The 24,356-nt window shown below is 39.3% G+C and overlaps 1 protein-coding gene across 1 annotated transcript in view; it reads left to right on the top strand.

Moving 5' to 3' along the window:
* The window catches only part of COL4A6 (collagen type IV alpha 6 chain), a 115,358-nt gene that overhangs the window by 65,624 nt on the left and 25,378 nt on the right, over nucleotides 1-24,356 (top strand). The window contains exons 4-17 of the mRNA XM_026035933.1: nucleotides 8,368-8,502; nucleotides 9,731-9,775; nucleotides 14,264-14,380; nucleotides 15,697-15,765; nucleotides 16,662-16,697; nucleotides 17,293-17,355; nucleotides 17,976-18,011; nucleotides 18,125-18,166; nucleotides 19,145-19,237; nucleotides 19,550-19,603; nucleotides 20,929-20,988; nucleotides 21,916-21,960; nucleotides 22,759-22,812; nucleotides 24,213-24,282. Of these exons, the coding sequence (XP_025891718.1) occupies nucleotides 8,368-8,502; nucleotides 9,731-9,775; nucleotides 14,264-14,380; nucleotides 15,697-15,765; nucleotides 16,662-16,697; nucleotides 17,293-17,355; nucleotides 17,976-18,011; nucleotides 18,125-18,166; nucleotides 19,145-19,237; nucleotides 19,550-19,603; nucleotides 20,929-20,988; nucleotides 21,916-21,960; nucleotides 22,759-22,812; nucleotides 24,213-24,282 (919 nt within the window). The remainder of the gene's footprint in view (nucleotides 1-8,367; nucleotides 8,503-9,730; nucleotides 9,776-14,263; nucleotides 14,381-15,696; nucleotides 15,766-16,661; nucleotides 16,698-17,292; nucleotides 17,356-17,975; nucleotides 18,012-18,124; nucleotides 18,167-19,144; nucleotides 19,238-19,549; nucleotides 19,604-20,928; nucleotides 20,989-21,915; nucleotides 21,961-22,758; nucleotides 22,813-24,212; nucleotides 24,283-24,356) is intronic.

Below are 24,356 nucleotides of genomic sequence, written 5' to 3'. Positions count from 1 at the left end.
TTGGTCTTGTTCTAACACAAAGGGCTCAAGAAGAGCCCAAAGCAAACCAACAGATCTGGACACAGCCGACCCTTGGGATGTTTGGAGTCTGTCCCACTTAGACAGGGTTCAGCTATATGCTGCCTGTCTTGATACAATGTCCCTTTAATAGTCTTAACAGCTCTGACACTGGCAAGATTTTACTTGTTCTGTACACTACTTAATACAGCTAATTTTCTACCGACAACATTTTTTGCAACAATGAATCTTCTGTCACTTGAGTCCATGAAGAAGGCAGTTTGGAAATGCCAGCCAGAGGGGGAGTTAGCAAAAAGTTCATTGTAGCTGCTCGATTGAACGGTTCTTTACAAATGCATTGGGCTTTTTTGGTGTTTTCTGTAGGGTGCGAGGGGTAAGTGGAAGGGAGAAGGACGCAGTGCTCCACTTTCTTTGCCCTGACGCTGCCGAAGATCCCTGAAGAAGCCATGTAGTGCAGTGTGTGTCTTAAGAGTCAGGCGCTATGGTTTCAGGGACAACAGTCATCATCAGAGCAGCCTTTCAGAGAAGTGTAGTTATACTGTATTGCTCTGTAGCGGCACGTGAAGCCATTGGGACAGGTCTAATGTCTATCTCTAGTTTGTCTTCCCCAGTAACATGTTAGTCTCTCAAAATAGTTTGTGGAAAAAAGTGTGCTCAACCTTTTAATAAATTTTTGGAGCCACTATATATATATATCTATATGTCTAATTGTCTAATAACCCCAGCTTTTAAATTCTACTGTATATATCAATATCATGAATACGAAGCTGTTCATATAAAGAGCAACAGATACAAATAAATGAGATTAAACTGATTCATTAAAAAAATAAGTTATTGAGTAAGAGAACTTTAAACACAAGATTCAACAGCTACTTGCAAAGTAGTTATGAAGGAAGTAGGAGAACTACTAGCAGCATGGATAGTAAAGGCATGAACTAAAAGGATGCAAAGCAAAACTGGCAGTGATTATGGGCTCCCATGTCTTTGCAGGTCAGAGCTGTGCTGTTACTCAGGAATGGAGCAGTTTTAATTAAGCTTCACATCATCTTCAGTAAATCTGGAGTCTGTTCGCTTGCTAGCACTGTAGGATGCTGTCCTGTAACTCCACAGAAGGCTTCACAGAAAGGGCAGCAAAGAGTTAGTGTTAGGATTGCTGGTGTCTGCAGAGCAGTCTGGTTAGAGGACAGCCAGGCAGACAAGGCTGGGAGCATTGGGGATGCAGTCCCTGTTCTTCATCCTGACACTTGTCTTAGTTGGGGACAGAGCACTGAAGAGATGTCCTGGGTCACTGCTTACTGCTGTGTTCTTCTTGGAGCCTGTAATTGTGTGCGCTCTGGGGAAAATGCTGTTAACATGGGCTGTCTCCTCTTCTTTCCTATCGGGAAAATGTCTTAGAGAAGCCCAGTTCTGTTTGAGTTTTATTCTGAAACATCTAATGCCTTTGTGTTAAACTTCAGTTCATGACTTGCGTTGCTGTCAAGAGGTGAACACCATACTTGGAGGTCCCCTTCTCTCAGGGGCAGGAAAATGTTATGACAGCTGCTGTCCTCTGTGAACAGGTCAGGGATCTGTTAAGGCCTTCTAAAACATTTTTTAGAGATTAAGCACTAAAGACTTGAGGGAGAAGAGATGAACCGAGATTGCAAAAGACCATAAAAATCTCATAAACTAGTCAAACATTTGGCTGGACTATGCTCTTTTATTACAAGTGTTTAGTGTTCTGCAAGTGAATCGAAATCAGTTAGTGCAGGTTTTTTTGTTTTGTTTTTTTGCGAAGTTTTCATAATTATATAATCCATCCTTTCAGTATAAGTCCTGTTTTTTTTGGCAGGATGATGAAGGTAACATAACTGCAGAGCTCCATGAGGTGTGCAGAGCTCTTCCTGACCGTTATTACTCACCTTCTTTCATCCCACAGCTCCTGTGCTGCCTGTAAAGTCAGCCCGCGGGATTCAGAGGCAGGAGTAGAGCCAGTTGTCAGTGCTCCTGAGCCATCCCATTCTGTCTGTGTAAGTTGTTCTAGGCAAAAATAACTCTGTTTGAAGTACAAATTTTGCATTTGGCGACTGGGTAATTAGCCTAAGCACAGAGTGGTAGGTGAGAGGACTCAAAGGTGGTCACATCTGATCTTGTGATGCCTTGCGAGGTATCACGTCTCTAGTCTTGGTGTAGTAACTGTTTCACAGAGTTTCCTCTGAAACAGAGGTATGATTGTGAGTAATGAACACGGAAAGGACAAGACGTCATTCAAATATATAGTGTAACCTCTTAAAAATATGCTTTATCTCACTGTTTTCATATAGCCATTATTTATTTCCTTGAAGTATGAGTTGAAACGTTGCTATGCTTAGTAAATGCTGCTGCTTATTCTTTGAGTAAAACCAGGTTCAGATGAATGATATCTTCAGATTTCTGTAATGTCTTTCGTTCTATATGATACTCGGTGTTAAACATAGCTCCACTTCTGATTGAAGTGTAGGGACCTTATCTATCCCTTTGCCTCTCAAAGGGATGTGACAGCCCACAAGTGACTTTCACTTTCTGTTATCTGTGTTCTGTTATCTGTGTTCTCCATGGCCTGGAACTGTTCTTGTACTTCTGCTTTCTCATCTACCTGGGACATTTCAATGTATCAGAGCAGAAAAGCAATTTGAGTTAAAAAGTCATCTCTTTTGGCTCTCTTAATAGTTTCTTAAAGTGGTTTGTTTAAAGTTTAGGAAATGGAATAATTTACTAGATTTAACTCTGAGTCATTGTTGGCATTGTCCATAGTGAGGAAAAAGAGCAGATAGTGGTCTCTGTGTTAGAAATTGAAGTAGCAGATATGTGGAATTGGTGGAGTTGGTTGTTAAATAGTTTTTCTGCTAGAAAAACTTTCTAAAAATTAAACTTTTCAAATTTTTCAAATTGAAAAATATAGTTTTGTTTAATCGAATTTCGCAATATTTTTAATGGCTTTTAAAATAGTGTGCAAAACCAAAATGTAGATTTATATATATACATATATATGTGTGTGTGTGTATATGTGAGATAAATTTCTCCTTGTAGTCATATCTAGTCAGGCTTACTAGAAATATTATAAATATTATTAACATCAAGGTCATAACACGAGCTAAAATTGAGAAAGTTTTATGAGGAACAGCCTGCAGTTGCTCATTAAGATAGTAAGTGATTGCTCCTAAGAAGACCAAAGCAGCCTTGACAAGCTGTGGTGTGAGCATGCCAAGGGCTGCTTTATACAGATGGAAAACATCTAATGTGAATTATGAAATTTAATAGTTTCACATGATACAGAAATCACTTTCCTCTTAAAAAATAAATGAATACCCTGATATCCTGCTTAAATACAAAAGAAAACAGAAAAATAAAGCAGAGAGCAAGGAACAAAAAAAAAACTTAGGAGTTTCAAGGGAAGATGCTGAATCAAGTGAGATTATAGGGCAGGATGTTTTGTTCTGTTCCACTATTTCTGTCTGTATGTTTAGTTTTGTTTATTGGTGTGACACTGTGTGGATAAAAGAAGCTGTGTAAAGGAACAATAAATTATGTGATAGAAATAAAGAAGCCATTTTGAACAAGAGCTTCCCAAAGTTTTTAGAAGAGGAATTGAAGAACATTTTCTTTAAAAGAACAAAGCATTTTTCAGTAGGGAAAATAATTGCTTACTCTGGAATGTGAGCTGGGCACTGGATAATGTGAGCTGATCTGTAATTTAGAAAATAGCAAAGTGTTTTTCATGAGTAATTATTATTGTTAGAGCAGAACCGGGAGGCCCCTGGTGAGAGCAGGGCTCTCGTGCCACGTCCTGTGTGTCTAGCAAGAGGCAGCCACTGCCTTGGAAACCTTACAGCAAAGATGGAGCAGGCAAGGGAGGAGGAGGAGGGAAGAGGTTGAGGCACTGAGGGCTGAAAGAGGCAGCTCAAAGTCTTGCTGCTCACAAATAAACCCAGGGCTCTTGAATACTAATGGACACGGCTGCCTCCTGCTGATAAGTTGCCCATAGGCACCCCGTCTGGGGTTGTTGGGACAGTCACATGTCACCTTTTCATAACCTGGCACCCCTTATCAAGGACAATGGCCATGGTTTAAAGCTGGGTCTTGCAAAGCATCAGTGTATTTTCCTGCCATTGGCTTATGTGAAAGCAGAGCATAGGAAGGATCAGTGCCCTGCACAGGCTGCACTGCACTGGAATCAGGATATGTGGCTCCTCCTTAAAGCATCAGGCAAGATTCTGCACAGGGGGGCTGTAGGTGAGAATATACATCCTTAGGGCCACATGATTTGATGGTAAACTCTTCACTTGCCTTTAATGTGGTCAAATGACTGTATGGTGTTTTAGACTACAAAGCAGGTACTTGTGAAGTAAATCAGTGTCACTAACATTTTTTAGTGTTAATAACATTTTTGGTTTGGGAGGAAGGATGAATGAAGAGATAGAGTAGAATAAGATGCCTTTAAAAAAGTGATTACTGAGTTCTCTTACAGGAGGAGTTCCTCCTTACAGGAGGAACAGCTTAATCTTATACTGTTGCTGAGGTCAAAAGCCATGCCTTGAGAAACAGTTTTTGATCTGTTTAATAGATTTATGGTTTAGTTCAAGGAGATATGAACATCCTTCAATTGGAATAGGTGCTTTTTTAGTATACTAGGTATCAATTTTGTATAGAAAAGTAGTAGTCCTGCTTTGCTCTTTGAAATACAGAGGTCTACAGAGATCTTCCTGCAGTAGGGATCAGTTTTACCCTACTTCATCAGTAGTACTTTGCCTGGTTTGTAGTCCTTCGCCCTGCTTAGTTATTTTTGGGGTGCTCTTTTGGTTAGGATCCTTTGAGATGGTACTTGTAGTGAGTTGAGAGGAGAATAAAATTGTCCATCAAGCTAGCACCTGTATTGCTCCTTGTCCCTGAAATAAAGGGCATGTCCAGCGGCGCCTTACCACTACCAGGTGTGTGTCTGTGCACGGGTCAAAATCATCCTGATTTATACTTTATTCTCCAAGCTAACAGCTATAATGGGGAAAAAATGAGCACTTGGAATTCACAGTGCTGTTTGTCACAGCTCTGCTTCAGTGGGTGAAAATATATGTGGGGTTTTCGAGTTGGCAAAAGAGATCAGAATATTGGAGAACCTGGGAGCTGTTTGATAGCAGAGCAGTGAATTCCTCAGGGAGGCCTCCTCATCCCCACCTTTCCGGTCTTTCCACACAACACTGGGATGCAGAGGAATTAGAAAGGAGAAGGGAACACTAACTGCAAAACAGAGATGCATATGATGCACATTGAATTTGTGGCACAAACTGGGCAGTCCTCACATTATCCATGGTAAGGCTGTGGTCTGCCATGAGATTATTCAATTTTCCTTGCTTTCACTGGCATAATATTCACTACAGAAAGACTAGTGACATAATTTAATGCTATGTGAGTAGTCAATGCCTGATACACAAATAAGCATAAGAAAGAAGTGGATTCAGTATCATTTATGAGGCTGTGTTTTTCAAAAGTATGAGATGTTAGTTGGCATTTGTCAAAATATTCCCAAGTCATGAGAAGTTCATAGACTTTGTCCTTAGTTGGTGCTGTAGAATTTCTATAATTTTCCTCTCCTTAAATAAGTTGTCATGCAACCAAAAAGCAAAATGATACCATGTCTCAGTGGCTAAATACTGATAGCTCTGCTGATTCACTGGAGTGAAACTGGAGTTTCTATATGATATTATTCACATTTGATGCTTAAGTTTCTCACTGCTACTTATTTGTTCTTTTTATCCTTGGGACAACTAACAAGTTATCTGGAGCAGTCCAGAGGCCAAAGCTCAGCAAGGACTAGACACTTACGTTTTACCACAAAGTAAACACTTTGAGGCCAGGCAGTAGTTCTGCCCAGCACTTGAAGCCCGTGAGTTAAACATGAGCCTCTGCTGTGTTTTCACCCTGGGATTGCTCCTGCCTCCGTGGTGCCTCCTCTTTGCACTTTCATCTTGTGGCAGTTCATGGGAGTGCTGCCCACGGACAAAAAATGCAGGTTTTTTTAGCAGGGAAGGCAAGTTCTTTGTTTCCGCATGTAAAACATGATTTCCATTCATGCAGACTTAAAAAGAAACAGTAGGAATTCCTGAGATCTTGATTATCATGGTATAATCATATTATCAGAGAGATTAGAAGCACTTTACCGTATCTTTATGGTTTTAGTGGCACTAAAAGACATTGGACAAAATCTTCAAGTGCTGTTAAAATCTTTCTTGTAGGGCATTAAGGTAAAAGTTTTTTGCCTCCCGAAATTGGAGAGAACACATTTACTTCTTCCATCAGGGTGCTGTAGGAGTGAGCACCAGCAGAACTCGCAGTTACCAATCCCTCCCATCCCATCTGTGTTCATGAAAGCAACTTGCAACAGAAGAGAACAGAGGCCTCCTAAAATTTTAATTTCATATCCGTTCCAGTCATTGTGAAACACTGTCACTAAATGGGCAGTCAAAATAATTGAACATGAAAGTGTAGGCAACTCCAACAGATGAGGAATTTACTCTCTTGGGTCTTGTTCCTTTTTAGGATGATGCCTGGCAAAGCAGCAATGTGCCCATATTTAGCATACATCTCTCCCTTGCTGTGCTGCTTTAAGGGGCTGCCTGCAAATCTCTGAAATAACTTGTGACCATGGGAAATTAAAAAGTTAAAGCTGACACTGGTAGTGAGAGCAAACATGTGATTTTCACAGCATGTTCCTTGTTCCATACATTTGCCAAGGACCACCAAAGATTTGGGGATTAATGTTATGATCATATGGCTCTTAACATAAAGGATTCCATTGATACTTGCCCCAGAATGAGAAAAAGAAAAAAAAAAGGAGAAAAAAAAAAAAGCTAAAAGTAATTAACAGAAAAGCCTTTTCATATAGGAGCCCATGCCTCAGCAAGTGCACACTGCATAGTGTCTAGGTAGAAAAGGTTATAGGATGTAAAACAAATTCACTTGACCTCTGTTAAATGGCCAAGATAAAAATAAGCACAACAGGAGGAGTGACATAGAAGAACTGATGCAATTAAAAAGAAAATTGCTGCTGTAATGAGGAAACATGCATTATATGCTGAAATAATTTAGTCTGAACAGATACAAAAATGATACTGGAAAAAGTGTATTTAATTATGGTTTGTTTCAATCCTCTTATTAGGAACAAGTAAAAATACCTTTTTAAATAAACTGCAAAATCTTTTACCTGCCAAGGCTTGGGCTCAGGCCTCTGTATGTCTCCAACTGAGATTTCTAAAATGCTTGGAGCAGGGAGCTGCATTCCTTCTGCTCTATTAAGGAACAAGAGAAATAGAAGGGAAATACACTACCATGGACCTAAGACTTGGAAAAGAAAGGCAGTGGTTCTTTTCTTCCTTTTCCATTTTTTTTATCTTGCAATGTAACTCTTAATTATTTGCATACATAACTTAGTAATCCACTAATCCACTGAGTGTCTTACCAGCAGTAGGCATTACCCTAAACTGTTGTTTGCAACTGGCAAAACTTTGGGATCATAGACTCGGCTGATCTCTGCTGGATTCTCGCAGAACTCACTGACTGAAAAGTAAAAAGCATTAATACAAAACTCTGTTTTAAATGCTCAACTGCCAAGAGGCAGATTCTGAGACTAATAAAAAAAAAATCAGAGCATCTACTGCAAGGTTGCTTTATTATTGGCTGGTTACAGAAACAAGTACCAGACTCCTTGGCACATCTCTAAGGACAGAACTATAAATGCGTATCGCTCGCATATAAATCTCTGCAGATGTAGAAAAGATTGCCATCTTCGGGCAGTGCTTAGTCATAGCAGCCCTCTTTCCTGCTGGAGAAATCAAAATCCACACCCTGGCTGTAAGGTGTAAGGAGAGGACAGTTGGAATCCATCTCAATTTTGAGCTAATCGTAATTCTGGGACGCAGTAATCAAGACCTGCTTTCTGAGTGCACGTGACTTGTCAGCATTTTGTTGTATCTTTCTCATGTGTGTGTGATCTAAAGCATTTGCTTGTGACTTAGACCTTTTGGGCTTTACAGCTTGGAAACAGAGAAACCTCAAAAAGAAACTATCAGCTTGATCTCAAAATACTGTTATCTTCGCCTGTTCCTGCAACTGTATGGGTAGCAAGAAAACATCTAGGGAAAGGGTGAGATTTCTTACTCTGATTCATGTCTTACCTGAAATTGAAATAACTCTCAATCTTTCTTTACCTGAGAATATACAGGGCAACTTTTAGGTGACCACTCCTACTCTGGGAAGAGTACTCTGAGAGATCATACCTGAACAGAGTAATTGAAAATGAGTTTGGAAACATGGCACACTAATTTCTTCCTGTATATTTAGGGTAGACCAGGGCCAATTGGAACTCAAGGCCCAATTGGTGCTCCCGGACTTACAGGACCAGAAGGTTTACCAGGAGCGAAGGGTGAGAGAGGAGCAGTGGGCTCCCCTGGACCAGCTGGTCAGAAAGGTGATAAGGTAGGTTCAACAGAGGCTTTTTATTGCCTTGCAATTGTTTTATGGCCATGCACGGATTTTTTTGAGTGGATGAAGATACTTTTGGTCTATCTGTCAAAAGGTAATAAAAAAGAGTATTTAAGTAGTATCTGTAGAAAATCCTCTGCTTTTACTTTGAATTAGAATGCAGTTGCTAAAGCTGCTTGAGAAGGTCTTCGACCGTACAGCCATCCTGGTGGGTGAACAGTAGCCAGATGAACGTTGCTCTTGCATGTTGAGTCTTTTGCTTCACCTGCCCAGAGACAGATGTGTGTTAGTCACAGTATCTATGCTATCATGGGTGATAGCATTTCTACATTTCCAGCAGATAACACTAAAATCAATAAACCCAGATTTTGAAATAGGTAGATGCTCAGGATAGGAGCTGGCCTCCAACTGTTGAGGAGGATAAATTTGTCATTGTGGAGAATTTTTCTTCTTGCTGTGAGCATTGCTGGTTTTACTCCTGTATTTGAAATAATAAAATCATGGACAGTGTTGGAACCAGTTTCCATTCACTGAAGAAATGTCTTTGTACTCCATAGTTGCAGTTTTGTACATGGAAATTGATGTATATGCAATACTAACATACAATAAATTTCTACCTCCTTAGCTCTATACTTAGCACTATACTTCACCATTGCAAAGCAACGGCTGTAGTTTATGCTGGGTATTCTGCTCACATGGCCTGTTCTACTTTTATTTACAGCAGAGTATTTACGTATAAAATAAAACCAGCAAAGCAGTGTTCTTTTCATTTCAATATTCATGCCCAGCCATAGGCAGTCTGAAGCTGGCCTCCATTTTTTTTATTATTGGTATTTCTGAGTGGTAGTTCCTTGATATAGACAAAAAACCTATAAGAATAGCAGAAAATATTGGATGTTGGGTGTAACCCTGGGAGTTTAACTTGTACAAGTTTATTTTCTTGGCACCTTGTTTTCCCCAGATGTAGGAGATTATATTTTTCCTTTAAATTGCCTGATGAAAGCATTTCTGAAACACTCATTTGGCATTCAGTACAGTTCAGATGTTCAGTTCCTATCTTCACTGACCCCTTAGGTTAGAGAGAATCTGCATAAGACAGTTTGTTCTTGTTCATAGTTAGTTCAAGGCAGTAAGTGTTGCTGTAAAAATTATGTCATGGATGTCTGAAATGTACAGATTAATAACAGGAAATGTAATGTATACTCTTCATTTTTTTCCTCAGGGCCCAATGGGAGTTCCTGGATTTCAAGGCATCAACGGGATTCCAGTGAGTTTATTTATGTAAATGTATGACTATCAGTCACCGTAATACTAGTCACAACAAAAAGCATGTTAGCACAACAAGACTGTGGCAGCACATGCAAAATGTGTCTTGCAAAATATTTGTTCCTCTCTGGAAGGAAATTGCAATTTTCATTAGTCTACCTAGTGGCTCCATGTTGTCTGGTAGCAGGTTGAGTCCCTAGTATGGGATGACAGGACACTGAGAAGCATCAGGAGGTATGCCTGAGTCACAAGGGGATCTACTGCATTTTGATAAGATTTTTCTGCCAGGATTATGTCTAGAAGACGCCTTATCAGAAAATCCTAGACCTAGGGAACTGGGAGGTCAATCCTAACAGCCAACTAGGAGGTCAGTCAGCAGCCAGGGTCTGCTGTGTTGAAGGCTACTCTTAATGTATATGTTCACATAACCTTTTCTTAGGAGTCTGCAGCTTCTGTAACGTCTATCATGGATCTTTCCTTCCTCAATAGAAGCCTGTTAATGCTTATCTTACTCATTATGGACACAGAGAGCAAGTTATTTCCCTTTTTTGTGTATCAGTCTTCTACGTGATAACTTGCCAGGTCTCCTTCAGTCTTTTTTTTTCTATAGTGCAAGGATGTTTTCTGGTCACTTCAGGAGAAGTTTAGCTGCAACTGCTTTAGAAGTTGCCCCAAGCTTTGTTGCTCCCTTTATACATTTTAGCTGTTTCCACTTTCTCCTTCTTGCATTAGAATTCTTTTTGGTTTCTTGATGTCTTTTTTCCATCTTCTTTATCTTTTCCCTTCTGTCTATGCTCATGCTCTTTCCCAGCTTCCCCATTTACTCTGCTGATTGAAGTCTCCAACAGTAGAGCAATGTTTTCTGACCCCTTTTCCTATCAAAACCTGAATTGTTTTGATAGACTAGCTGAAAACGTAAAGTTGGCCCTGCTCAAATCCAGTTCCTTCCTGGCCCTTGTACTTCTCTCCCCCCTCCTCTTATCCTTGCCTGTTTTCTCTCCTGCTCTACTCCCTTGCTGTTCTTTTTTTTTCTTTTCTTTTCCCACCAGCCAGCTTTCCAGCTCTGAAGTGAACAAGCTGTTCCCATAACACTTAATTTAATTGAACACATTCTAGGAACATGCTGTTCTCGGGGCATTTTTTTCAGATGAGGCTCTGGAGAAAGGGGATTCCCAACAAGGGGAGGGAAGAGACATGGCAGCAGCCACTGCCAGGTAGTTGGCAGGGAGAGGCTTTTCAAAGAGAGCATAGTGGGGAGGTAGAGCAAAGGATAAAAGTCACCTGCATACACAGATCTGCTCTCTCTGCTTTATGATATTCTGCAGGTAGGAAGGAGGCAAATTTTGTTGATTGCACACAGCAAAATGCTTGTCACTATGGCTCTCCTGTGCCACAGCTTCAGGAAAGGCAAACTAATGCAAATTTGTTTTCATTCTAGATATTGTGATAAATGTCTCCATTCTAGGGTGAAAATAGCAAACACTACAGCTTTAGAAAAACCTGCCTTTGCTAGTCACCTTTTAGAACAAGGAATTAGTTTAATTTGGTTGTGAAATGCATACAAACCTACAGACATTATATGGATGTGTGAAATACTGAACTAAGGAGATAGAACTTGCATATTCTGGTACATGTAAGAGATAAATAAAAATACAATTGGTATCTCTGCACAAGAATTACCAACCCATTATGCAGAGAGAGTCCTTGGAGCATGCAAGTTAGCGTGGGCTGCTGTATTTTATTCATGGCCAAAAGGCTGCAAGGCCATGAGTCAGATGGGAATCCCGCTATTGACTTTATGGGAAGTGGTGTACCGCAGAGTTCCCCTGGAGAATGCTGGTGGCAAGTAAATCATGTTATTGCAGCTGGCCTGACAAATCCCTTTGACCTAGTAAATACAGCAGCAGCCTGTGTTTATTGCTCGCCTGTCTGCGTCACATGTAGAAGAGACCCTCAAATCCTTAGCCGTTAAGGAAGTTTATTTTTTCCCAAAGGAAAACATTCAAGCACACCTCTGGCAAAGGTGGAAATGTAGACAGGAGATGTATGTAAGTTTGGGGCATCCTAGAAGGAAATATTTCTATAACCTGTGAGCCCTTGGCTACACCACAAAATCTCATGCCACATGGTGAGACCAAGTTCTCTATTTTATAGCCCTCCTGGAGAAGATTCGAGTGCTTAGAAGTGGCCATGAAATGGCCATTTTGCTGTAGCAGTGCATGAAACTGTTTATGAAATTCACTTTGATTATTGATTGCATTTATTTCCCTGTTTTTAAGTGCTTGTTGAGTTCCCCTGTTGGGATAACTTTTGTACTGAGCCTTTTTGATTTAGGAAAGAGACCCCTCGGGATCATGGTGTATACGAGCAGGAGTCAACTTAATTCTGCCCATAAGTAAAGACTGTAAAAGTCTCTGCCCTGGTCAGTTGAGCTGTTTGTGCTGAATTGGCACATCTGCCAAAACAGGAATTAGGGGAGGTGAGAGCAGGGGAACAATTAACCATCGTTTCTCAAATCAAAACAGCTCTTTCACTAAGTGTTTTAAAACTCTGGGGAAAAGCTTAGTTAAGGCTGGTCCTTGCGACTCTCAGGGAAGTCAGTTGTGGGTGCTCAGTGCCCTTAAAACAGAACCTCACAAATTGTGACCACAGATTAGCCAAAAAGTAGGAAATCTTGTGCTTTTTTCTAAAGCAAAAGAGGATATATGTAACACGTGTGTATTTGTGTGTACGCTTGTGTCTACATCATGCTTCAATTCAGAACCACAGACACAGTTTTAAGAGGCAGGGTCAGGGATGTATATAATACAGATAAGGAATAGCTGTGATCAGCATGAGTTGTACCCCCTCCATGCAAGCTCAGTGTTGCCCTCACACAGTGAGAGGATGCCAAAAATCTCTGGGCCACTTAACTCTGGCCCAAAGAGCCTCTGAAGGATCTCATCGAAGTCTGCTGAGACATGAGGCCCGCCAGCAGCTGCCTGCTCTGTAGGCCAGCTCTGGGGACTCTACAGCTTTGCTCTCTGTTGTTTAGGTTAGAGGGGCAGATCCTGCCCCTACCAGCTGGTCAACATACCTTGTAACCAAATACTTTGTTCAGCATGGTTTCTATTTCTGTTGGTGCCCTAAACCAAGCAGAAGACTTGGTAGACGTTGACTGTGCTGGCCTCCATGTTCTATCTCTGCTGGCCTGTCTCATCAGGTGCTTGCTGTTCTCTGCTGTGATGTACCACATGATATGGTAAGGGAGATGCTGCTGATTTGTTTCAGCTTTGGGAACCAAAAGAAATAATTTCTAGAAAACAAAGTCAAGTGGCAATAAATTGCTGCTTCCACCTCCACATATCACTTACCTGGACCCAGCAAGTCCTGACTTGCACAGTACATGGGAGTATTTTCACAAAGGGCTTCAATTACCCAGGCAGCTGCCGCTGCATAAGCAGCAATGCCCAATGTAGATACTTCAGCATGATGTCATGCAGTGTCCTGAGACCCTGCCTAATCTCAAATTTGCACATGTCTGGATAAGCTACTTTAAGACTGTGGTACACACCTGTTTTTCATTGGTTTAATTTGCACCTTATTGGTTTAAGCTCCTCTGAAAGCAACACTATCTGCAAATGTGGACTTTCTCAGTAAGAAACAAAACAGTTTTCAGCTGTGTGCTTTTCCTGATTTTCCTCGCCTGCACTGCCTGTACTTGTGCCAACACAGGGACAGGGCACGTGGGAGCAGCCAGGAGCATGAGATGGCCCTTCTGGCAGTCCCCAAGACTGCTGATCTCTTTGCATGTTTATGCAGCTATGGCCTAAGTTGCTGTGCATCCTTGAGCAAGTCACTCTACTACTTTGTGCCTCCAGCTTCTCATCCGTGAAATGAAGATTATAGCATTCTCACATATTTACAAAGCAATTTAAGATCCTTAGATAAAAGGCTTTATGTTACTGAAAAGTTCTCATTGGATTTGGTCAAACAACACGCTATTGGCTCGGGCTGAGAAGACCTTTAGCAGCACAAATTTGATTTAAGTGTCAGGCATGGAGGCCTGCTAACATTCTGCTTTATCCCCATTTTATCGTTGTTTATTTTTATTTTCGTTGTATGAGTCATAGCTTAATGCCATATCATAAGGATAAATCTTTGGGATTTAACAAAAGTTATTCTGGAATAATTCAAGATCAGAGTGTGAAGAGAGGAGGAAAGAAAAGTTACTGATACTGTATCCATAAATTTCATTTCTCTTCCTGCCACAAAATGCTGCCTTTGAGTGCCACAAAGCTTATTTCTCTTGAAAGAAGGATAGACTCAAGAGAAACCTAATAGCCAGGTAGTATGATTGGCACTTCTGCCTTCTACCTGCACACATACGTATGTTACTGAACCAAAAAAAAAAAAAGGGGGCCATTTGGAAGATACCAGCTCTCTGAGGATAGTACTGCTAAAAAAATGTGTCCGGTTAGTCATACTCTCTTTTTACCTCTTTACACAGGGTCACCCTGGCCAGCCTGGCCACAGAGGCCTGCCTGGCGTCGACGGCTGCAATGGCACCATCGGGAGTCCGGGTCTTTCTGGATCAGATGGTCTTCCTGGCATACCTGGGCCACCTGTATGTCCTGAGACGAATACGGTGTTTTGTGGTCACTAAACCAGGAGTAGCTTTTCTTGCACTACTTAACGAAAAGCAACGCCCAAATACTTGGGAAGAACATTAATAACCACGAGCTTGTTAGCATTGTTAGAGCTCACTATCATATGCTCACTGAATTCACTAGATAATCTCTAGAGGTCCCTTCCAACCTTGAATATTCTGTGAAATTCACTACATAAGTGTATTAACCTCCAAGGATAAAATAGAAGTTATATCAAGTCAGTATGTTGCCACATCAAAACATACCTGTTTCTGGCAATATTCGACCTAACTAAGAGGTGACTGCAATCAAGTCTCTTAGGATTGTGAAGTTGCACCTCTCAGTTAGTGGATGCTGATTCAGAAAAACATATTTGATATCATATCTGAACTTGATTTCATATCTAAAACTTCATATCTAAAACTGATTTTACAAGTCACACGCATAATCCACATGCAGTGGAACTCCTTTACGTGTATAAGAATCTTTTGCAACTCCATGAAGAAGAAAGTAAGAAAGTATAGCTGACAGATATGACTAATGCCATTTCTTTTAACTTTTTAAACTATACTGGAAGACTCTTTATATGCTGTGCAGACTTGAAGTTCCTATGATGTTGAAAATACTTAAGCAGCAAGATCAAAATAAGTGCTGCTTTCTAAAGTAACTGATTTAGTCACACCTACTGGTCAATCTCTTCTTCTTTTTTTTTTTTTTTTTTTTTTTTTTGTATTGAAAGTAGGTTTACATTTGAGTCAAGGAAAGCCGCTTACTCTGCTGAACACTCTAAATTGGCAATTAAATGAAATCACCCCAGCTAAATTGAATGTGATGATTAAGATTAATTGAATAAATCTGGAATTATAGTGATGGCCTTTACTGAGGGTCTGTGAAGGCTACCAGTTTGTTTTTTTCCTTGAATATTACTCTAAATAAAATTTAAATATTTACAATGTTACAAAAGAGAGATATGTAAAGAGAAGGATTGTACTATATCAAACAGATTCAAGTGGGATCTGAAAAGTTTTTGACACCCTGAAAGAAAAGGAAAATCTAACGTAAATAGGAAAATACTGGAGAAAATATTTGCAGAACCATGTTTTTCCAAAGCCTCAGGAAAGTTCTCATAATAACTCAGCTTCTTTGACAAAGCTGCTGTAGTACTTCTGCAGCTTACTGCAGCTGTTAGACTGCCTCATTCTTTGTGTTGAATATAATTTCTCTCAAAATGGAATATATATATATATATATATATATTTCCAGACATTTATTTTTAACATTGTTTTTTTAACAGGGTCGTCCAGGTCCCAAAGGTCTTAAAGGAGAACCAATTTTTGCCCAAAGCAGCCTTAAAGGAATGAAGGTAAAAATCTTTATGACCTAGGGGAAAATCCTCATGGGAAGAAACTTGGAAATTCTGGAGGGCTAATGCTGCAGGTTAGGTTGCTCATGATGCTAGGTGTGGATTGCTGGGCTATATCTGAATGCAGGGCTGTGAAAAATATGCATGGGACACTGCCCATCACATTATATGTGTATGTGTTTCTAGGTGTAGCAAAGGAAAGGGCCTTCAGCTACATTCAGAGCTTTCCTGTAAGCTGCTATCCTGGCACGTACTAAACCTGTTGAAGTAACAGCCCCATGAACTTGCTTGCTAGGATTTCTCCTACTCCGAGATCTCAGATGCCCCCCAGTGTTTTCTGTGCTGGGATGGACTTGTAAAAAATCAACTGTGTTCTGAATGTAAACATCATATCCCTTCCATAGTATCATATCCCTTCCATCATTTACCATAGTGAAGTCAAGATATTGCTCTCTGTTTAATAAGGAAGTTGCACTGAAATTTCTGTATCATATCTGTAATTTTATTTCCTACATGCATGATATAAGCTATGGAAAGATGGTCTTGGTTTGCTGTTCATGTAAAATAAACATATAAAAGATCCTTATTGCTTTAAAATCAGTTTAAAATGCTTTTGATTTTGCAAGAAGTACTAGATTTAGGATAGAATTATAAAGGTTTCAGTACCTCTTGTGGTGCATTTGGCAGCTTATCCTTGAATAATATGGTTGTAATTTCTGTAGAGTTTTGGAATCTCTCCACTGCCTATTTTAAAATGGAAGCATATTTCAAAATATTTTTCCCAGGACACTTCATCTAATATTAATGAAGATAATTTTTTTATTTATACCAATTTCATATCATTAATATTCTGTTACAATAATGATTTTTTTCACCAAGATATTTGTAATTTTTAGGGAGAAAATGGTCTTCCTGGCTTGGATGGAATTTCTGTAAGTTATTTAACTTCAGGAATAATGATTTTAAGGAATATTAAGTAGGATTTTTTTCCTTGTCACTTGAATTATGTAAATTATTTCCTAGTATTGATTCTCAAGGGCATCTTTCAAATTAGTAGGTAATTTATTTATGCATAATCCAAGTAGTGTGAATAAATCCACATTCTCCAGTAGTACAAGTGGATGTAAATTATGGTAGAAGAAATCATTTTTTTGCTAGTACCTAATTTGTTTTTCCTTTTAAAATCAAACTCCTTTCTGTCATTTATCTCTGTAACTTTGACTTTTAAAATCAATCTAAAATAAATATAATAGTATTTAATAGATTATTTTAGATTTTAAATTGGTATCCTTAATGAAGTGATACTGTTTATGTTTTCTGAATCTCAATTTCTCTTTGTCTGGGATTTGATGAGGCAAGCTCTAGTTCTCCTGTGTTCTTTGCAATTACTTTCTAATCATTGAGGCATTTGAAGGGACATTTGTCATCTGTAGTTTTGTCCCTGATAATTTCACTTGATGCAAAAAAAAGCCTTTACTGACTACTGACTGAGAAAAAAAGGTTAAAATTGAAAACTTCCTCTTATAGGGACCAAAAGGTCTTCCGGGTCCTGCAGGTTCTATAGGCCCTATAGGTTTGCCAGGTTTGCAGGTAAGAGACTTTGTTGCACTTATTTATAGAACAGTTCAAAATGTTAGTGATTTGCCTGTATTTATGTCGTGATAAGGAGCAAGTGTGTGTGTGTGTCTAAAAGGTTTGTGCACAGTTGACCTCAAATGTAGAATACTTTAACTCAAAATTTTGAACTGGTTACTAGAGTGGAAGTTCCTTTCTAGAGCAGTGGTCTAGAATTGTGAATGAGAACTGCAAGAAGGCCCTAACATGCTCTCCCATGGCACTTAGTTCTAGTATCCCGAGCACTTCCAAGTCTCAGGAATAAAAAGAATATGCTGAGTTCTGCATGTTTGGAGCCTTTGTCATCATGACATGTGCTGATGAGTTGTCTTTTAAAGATACCAGAAAAGAGTTTCCGCTAGGCAGAGGTAAAAATCATCTCTTTGAAATGTTTGTTGTTTTTAAATTGAGACTTGCTTTTAATTAAGCACAGTGTGAAAGGGACATGCTCTCTGTAGTAGTTATGAATGCTTAAAGCTATGGTTAGAATGAATCACTTGCTTTGATCTGGGAATAAGAGGTGAGAATTTGACTATCACTCCTATTGTGCACATATTACTTAAAAGAAATAAAATCTTGATCTTGTTCACACTTAGGGTCCAGTGGGTCCCCCTGGGCCACCAGGTCCAAAAGTAAGTACCTGCATTTTCTTTTCTACTTCCACCCCCAGCCTCCAGTCAGAGTTGTGGCACTAGGTGATAGAGGTGCTATTGTGATTGTTTGCTCATGACTATTTTTCCCATAGGGTAACATGGGATTAGGCTTTCAAGGAGAGAAAGGAGAAAAGGTAGGTGAAACCTGGTATGAAATAATACTACACATTTCTACATATGTAGTCTAGATTCTAGACTTCCTTTATAGCTTGGCCCTCCCCAGTAGATGATTTAATTCTAGCATTTTCTAGAATTAGCATTTCTAATTCTAATTCTAATTTTCTAATTCTAATTTCTAGCATTTTCTTCTTCTACTTTTCTGCTTTTGGACTGGGTGGCAGCCCAAATACTGAACATTTTTGCTGGTTCCTTGTCTGTTATTTTACAAGGAAAGAGGTGGGAGTTTTTCCTGAGTGAAGAGGGGAAAAAACCTTGCTACAGCTTAGTGTTCCCATATCCATCCAAACATAAGGTCCTTTGACTCCTGTAAGATTTCTGTCTTTCAGTTTTTTTTCTGCCTCTTATCTTTTTCTACTGACTTATTCTGTTTGTTTTTCAAAATACTCTTTAGGTCAACTGACATGTAATTTTATAGTGACATTACCCTAAACAGAGGTCCTGTGGTCTCTGTGAGGATTTACGCGAACATAGTGAGACTTCTTGCAGTTTTCACTTTGGAACTTGAGTCTGCTGCTGTTAAAATCAGTCCTCAGCATTCTCTATTTTCCATTTATAATGAAGGAGAGGAACTTATAAGTCAGGACATTTTCCTGCCTCTCTTGATTTATTAATTAACTTACATTATTTCTTAATATTTTATACCAATTATGTTCATGTCTTTCTAGCTGTCTCTTGCTTCCTTTGCATTCGTATTTTGCCTCATAGCTTCTCTGGAGTTTTTTTTGTTTTCAAAGTTTCTTTATTGATTCAAACATGTTCAACTTACAAGAGTATACATATAAGAGTTAAGGTTGTGTGTGTGTGTGTGTGTATATATATATATATGTATATATGGGTATCATTAGAGTGACAATCTTCTGAATCAGAAGCAACTTTTATAAGAAAGCCAAGCATGTTCTCTTTATCTTAAGAGCTGTTGCTTTTTTCTGCAGGGTGATGTAGGACTGCCTGGCCCTCCAGGTCCCCCACCATCCACTGGAATACTTGAATTTATGGGTTTCCCAAAAGGGAAGCAAGGAGAAAAGGTTTGTAAATTCAGTTTACTGACCCTCTACAAAAGTTGAATAAAGTTGCTAAACAGTGAGGACTGTTACCTTCCCAGATTACAGTCGCGGTTTGTGAAGCTATGGGAAGTGTCCCCAAACAATCTGTTGAAGTTACTAGCTTTGTGCTGAGACTTTATATCTGGCATGTGACAAGACACAAATCAAATATATGTGCTGCTAAATAAATCACAAGACCTTACTTTAGGAGTCAGAATCATGATTGGGTGATTGGGACAAATGCTCCTGCTAAATAGGTATGGTGATTTATTGTGTTTATCTTCCCCTTGACAGGGTGAGCCAGGCCCTCAAGGCTTCCCTGGAGAAGAAGGATTGCCTGGCCTGCCGGTGAGGATGGAAGAGAGTTTTTAGGACATGCCAATAAAGACTAGATGCTTAAGCAGCTTTTGGATAGCTTGTCTTGTGGGATGTTGACAGGAACTTTTAGGCACCAGTGCACTTTTAAAATCTGATTTAAAAAAAAAAGAAAAAAAAGCTTCCAGGATTTCTCAATGAGAATATAAGTTGTTGGCTTTTATCCTGGAGGCACAAAGAAGGTACTACTGTCCTGCAGCAATTGCTACACAACAAGAGTCATTTCAGTACATTTCATTTGCAGTTTTGTGGAGATAGATATAACCTTTACGTAGCCACTTGATGGCAGTGTTTCTTGATTTCCTATTGGAGGCTTCATGTATTTTAAAAATCCTATATTTTTCTTCTTATTATATTTAAATATACTTATTTCTTATTTTCTTTTAAATTATAATGCACATGTGTTTCTCTCTGTCTACCTATCATGGACAGTTTTAAAATGGACTGGTTAACACAAACTCAGGATTGTGTAGCAATTTTCCTGTATGAGTTACAAATAACAGCAGTTTATCTATGGATTCCAGGGAGCTACTTCCCAGCTTATAACTGTTGTAAACACAGATTCTTCAATTGAATTTATGGAGTAAATGTTTTGTGGAACTACTGACTAGTAAGATAAATTGTTTACTGGTTTCTTCAATATACAGATGTACTCAGTAGAATGGCATGCAAGAAAAAGGTGGGCATATTCCATTATGTTTAGCTTTATGCCTCGCAAGAGGCCCATTTAAGCCGGTGGGTTTGAACATATGTGTGAACTTAACTACAAGCATTAGATGTTTCAAGATTGTAGCCTGAAATTTGCCTAACTACTGTAACTCACACTGAAATTAAACCCTGTTGTTCTATCTCCAAATTTGATACTTGCTTCTGAGAAACGATGTTTCTAAATGTCAAGTGTGAAAACGTAGTTTTCATATCATCCTTATGCTTTAGAAATGAAAAGGGATGCCTTTTGCCCTGCACTGAGCTGCCTTTAAATGGGAAATGTAAGACTGGCAGGACTTTGCTATTTCTAGCACAGAGTTACTTGTGTTGTACCATGCTCTAAATGAATGAGATTCATGGAGAAGAGGGAAGACAATGTACTACATAATACTAACAGCTGTCTTAGAGTTTTCTTTCTGGGGCAAAAGAGATTCAGCAGAGTGGGTCAGTTCCCCTAATGCCTCTGTTGTGCTGTTTACATTAACACATATGTTTGTCCTAATCCTGACTTAGGGCTGTGCTGTTCAGATCCAGACCAGATTGCAGACCTAATGTTGAATTTTTTTTTAATTTTATTTTTTTCCCATCAGGGCTTTGGAGGTATTGGAGAAAAAGGAGAAAAGGGTGTCCCTGGCCTGCCAGGTGGCAGGGTAGGTAACTTTACAAAGTCCTTAAATCCATGTTCTTGAAGTAGTTGTATGAAGTAGAAATTTCGTCAACAAAGGAATTCCCAAGGCATTGTAGGTACACTAGCCAAAGGTTTTGGCCCCATAGTAGCTGGTGCCATACAGCAGCAGAACCAACTCTTAGCTCAGTAAAAGACTCAGACCTAAGGTAAAATGAAAGATGAATACAGACAAGACGGTCCAAGAAAATCATGCAGAAATAGTAAAGTTTTAATAGTGCAGGGCTAATATTTTTCAATTTTTTTTTTTTTTTTTTTTAAGGCTTCACAGAAAAGGAAGTTTATAGACAGTCTAAATAGTAGGAGGAAGATAGGAGACTTTGCAGGGGCTTTTAGAGAGCTCTTACTGTCACAGCTGGCCAGGAGAAGACACAGGTAGGTGTTTGGAAAAGAAACAGGCAAACTGGTAATGTAGACCAACTGAGCAGTGAGGGTGGAAGTTAACAGCATGTTCAATTACACACCAGTCATGGAGGGATTCTTCAGACCATAATGACTCTGCAGAAACCTGATGCTCATATGCACAAGGGCAACCAAGGCATTCTGTTTAGCGTGTGCACTGCAAATAGTCAAGATAGAAAATATTTGCCTGCTATTTAGTTTCATGGCTTTATACTTAGAAACTACCTACCTAACTTTCCAGAAAGGTAAGACACCAAGATTTGCTTAAAATGCTTAATTAGCAAAGCAATGACTAAAGAAGATATGAGGTATTTTATCAGTTGCTTTGGAATTCTTTCAATGATGATTGCTAGTGTTTGTAGCATATATAAAATCAATGGCAGCATCTCCCTTTGAAACTTCTGCTATTTGACTCTTTTGGACCTGGTAAAAGATAAGTGGACTACGGTGGAACCTCTGAAAGTTAAGTAATATTTTATTTTAATTTTAGGGATTGCTGGGGCTGGATGGATCTGTTGGGATTCCAGGGAGAAAGGTAAAACGCTCTTTTGAATTTGACTGTGCTTCTAACAATTACAGAAGTCATCTAACTGCTTAAGACCTACTGACTTATTTACCTAGTGGTTCTAAGTTCTCTTCTCTGGTTCACAAGTACACCTGCCCTGAAAAACTAGTGAAAACTACCTAGAAAGTCAGCTATATACAAAAAGTTTAATAATAAGGCTTCCTGCTGCAAAACTTGTGGAATATCCTGTTTTGTCTGCAGTGGCCGCAGGTCTTACAGTTCATACTCGACCAGGTTCAACGTATTACTCAGTAGAGAACAAGTTTACTTCAGTGTGGGTTTCCAGTCACACACTTGAGGTTTGTGATGGCCCTGGGAATGCTACTGAGTAAATGAATAGCTGGAGGTTAGGATCTCATAGCATAATTTTGGATGTTTGGGTGCCAGTGTTTTGTTGCAGGAGGGAAGAATGAAGGGGAAGGTTTGAGGGGCAAGGAGAGTAGCGTATGAAATTCCTCACTCCTCAAGCACCTGCAATTCTGAAAGCTCTGAGATGCCCTCCTAAAGTACATGCCCTTATACCTGTTTGTAAGTTCTCTCTTTTTATAGCACAAAGAGAAGCCTAAAGGACCTCAAGTATTTTGCAAATTAAAAGAGCGCTGACAAATCTATGTCTGAAGTTTTCTCTATTTCTTTGGCATGTGTTTCACAGCACAGTGAATTGTGTCTGAAGTTCAAGTTCAGGCACCGTAAATGTCTCTGCTAACAAGTAGCACCCCTGTCCTGTTGTTTCACTGTGTAACAGTGCTCTTATGTGTGACTTTGCAGGGTCATCCAGGTGTTCCAGGCTACCCTGGACATGATGGAGTAGAAGGCATGAAGGTAACTTCTCGTATGATAATGCTAAAGCACTGCTTTTGTAATGACATTCCAATGTGTCATTACTCCGAATCAAATTTCTTTTTTTTTTTTAACCTCTCTATCACTGTATTTTTGTGTGTTTTTCAACTCCTCATTGGCTGTCTTGTTAGGGATAAATATGAATGGTTACTGAATTGTGAACACAGATATTTTAATGCCTTTGCAACATTCTATCATGTAATTTCATGACTTGGGATTTTGTATGTAGGCCCTCCTGTCTTTATCCTTACACCAACACCATATTTACTGGAGAAGTGAGGCAGTAGTAGATGAAACTAGGTGGATGTGGAAGATAATTGCTAAGACTACCTGAGGTCTTGTATCACAGCTTTTCAAGTATTAACAAGTCTGAAAAGAATGGGTCCAACTCATCTCCCTATTCCTCATAAGAGAGATATGCAAGAATGAGTCCAATCCATAGCCATATTCCTCATGCTGGAGATATGCAATGCAAAACAGCCATTTTTGGATATCTAAGAACTTGGTTTGCCAGCCACCTGGAAATTGAGTGATCATTGGCCAAAATAGTTGAGTAATACTTTGCTGTGAAAAGCTCTTGTAATCTGCCACTGAGACCAGTCTATGGTTGGCAGGCATAAGAAATGCAAGTGCAGACAGACCTTTTTGGAAACTGCACAAGGAAAAAGTATTCCTGGTTTATGCATAGAGCAGTATACCTGGAAGAAGAAATAAAATGATAACTCCCTCAGCAGATTGCATAGTGTTTATAATAAAAATTTGATAGGGATTTTGACAAAAATCAGATTTTGCACTTCTGTCAAAGAATTTGATTCTGTATTTGAGAGGCAGAAATGATACTGCAATTTGTCACAACTCACTTCTTACATATGATTGAGTTTATGGAGGAATCCAGCAATTCTCTGAAAGCCCCTGTTATTAAAATTCAGGACTTAAAGGTATTAGATAACTGCATTGTTGAATGCTTAAAGAATGTGTGTGTTTGTAGTAACTCTTCTACTTTTAGCACGAGATGAACAAAAATTATCTACCTGATGTGGATCAATATCGTAATATGATAGCTGGTCTCCTGTAATCATAGTGTGCACATGTTTATGCTTCCTGTGGAAGCAAAAGGATGAGTTCAAAAAACAGATAATAGCAAATACTCTGTTGATCAGCCATTAGTTTCAGCTTATAGTAAGAGCTGATAGTTATGATTGTAGATGATTGTGAATAGCTAAAGAAGAAAGTGAATCCTACACTGACACAAGGAATGATGCTTATGTCGGTGAATGACAACAGACATTGCTATCACAAACATCTGCTTTCATGGCAAGCAATCCTCCCCTTCCTCACCAACTTTGAGATCTATTGGTCTGTGAATCTGTTTTCTTCTACAGGGTGAAATAGGTGACATTGGTCCCCCAGGCCCTCCTATCGTTATTGACAGGGAAGGAGTAGTCATTTCAGGTATTCATTTCCACTTTGTTTTGAAACTATTTTTAAAGCACCTTTTCTCATTCAAGTTTTCTTATATTTTACCG

The sequence above is a fragment of the Nothoprocta perdicaria genome, unplaced genomic scaffold (genome assembly GCF_003342845.1).
Source record: "Nothoprocta perdicaria isolate Ctin4 unplaced genomic scaffold, notPer1 scaffold_17, whole genome shotgun sequence".
NCBI lineage: Eukaryota > Metazoa > Chordata > Aves > Tinamiformes > Tinamidae > Nothoprocta > Nothoprocta perdicaria.
Note: the sequence above shows the minus strand (reverse complement) of the source record. Positions and strands in the feature narration are given on the sequence as shown.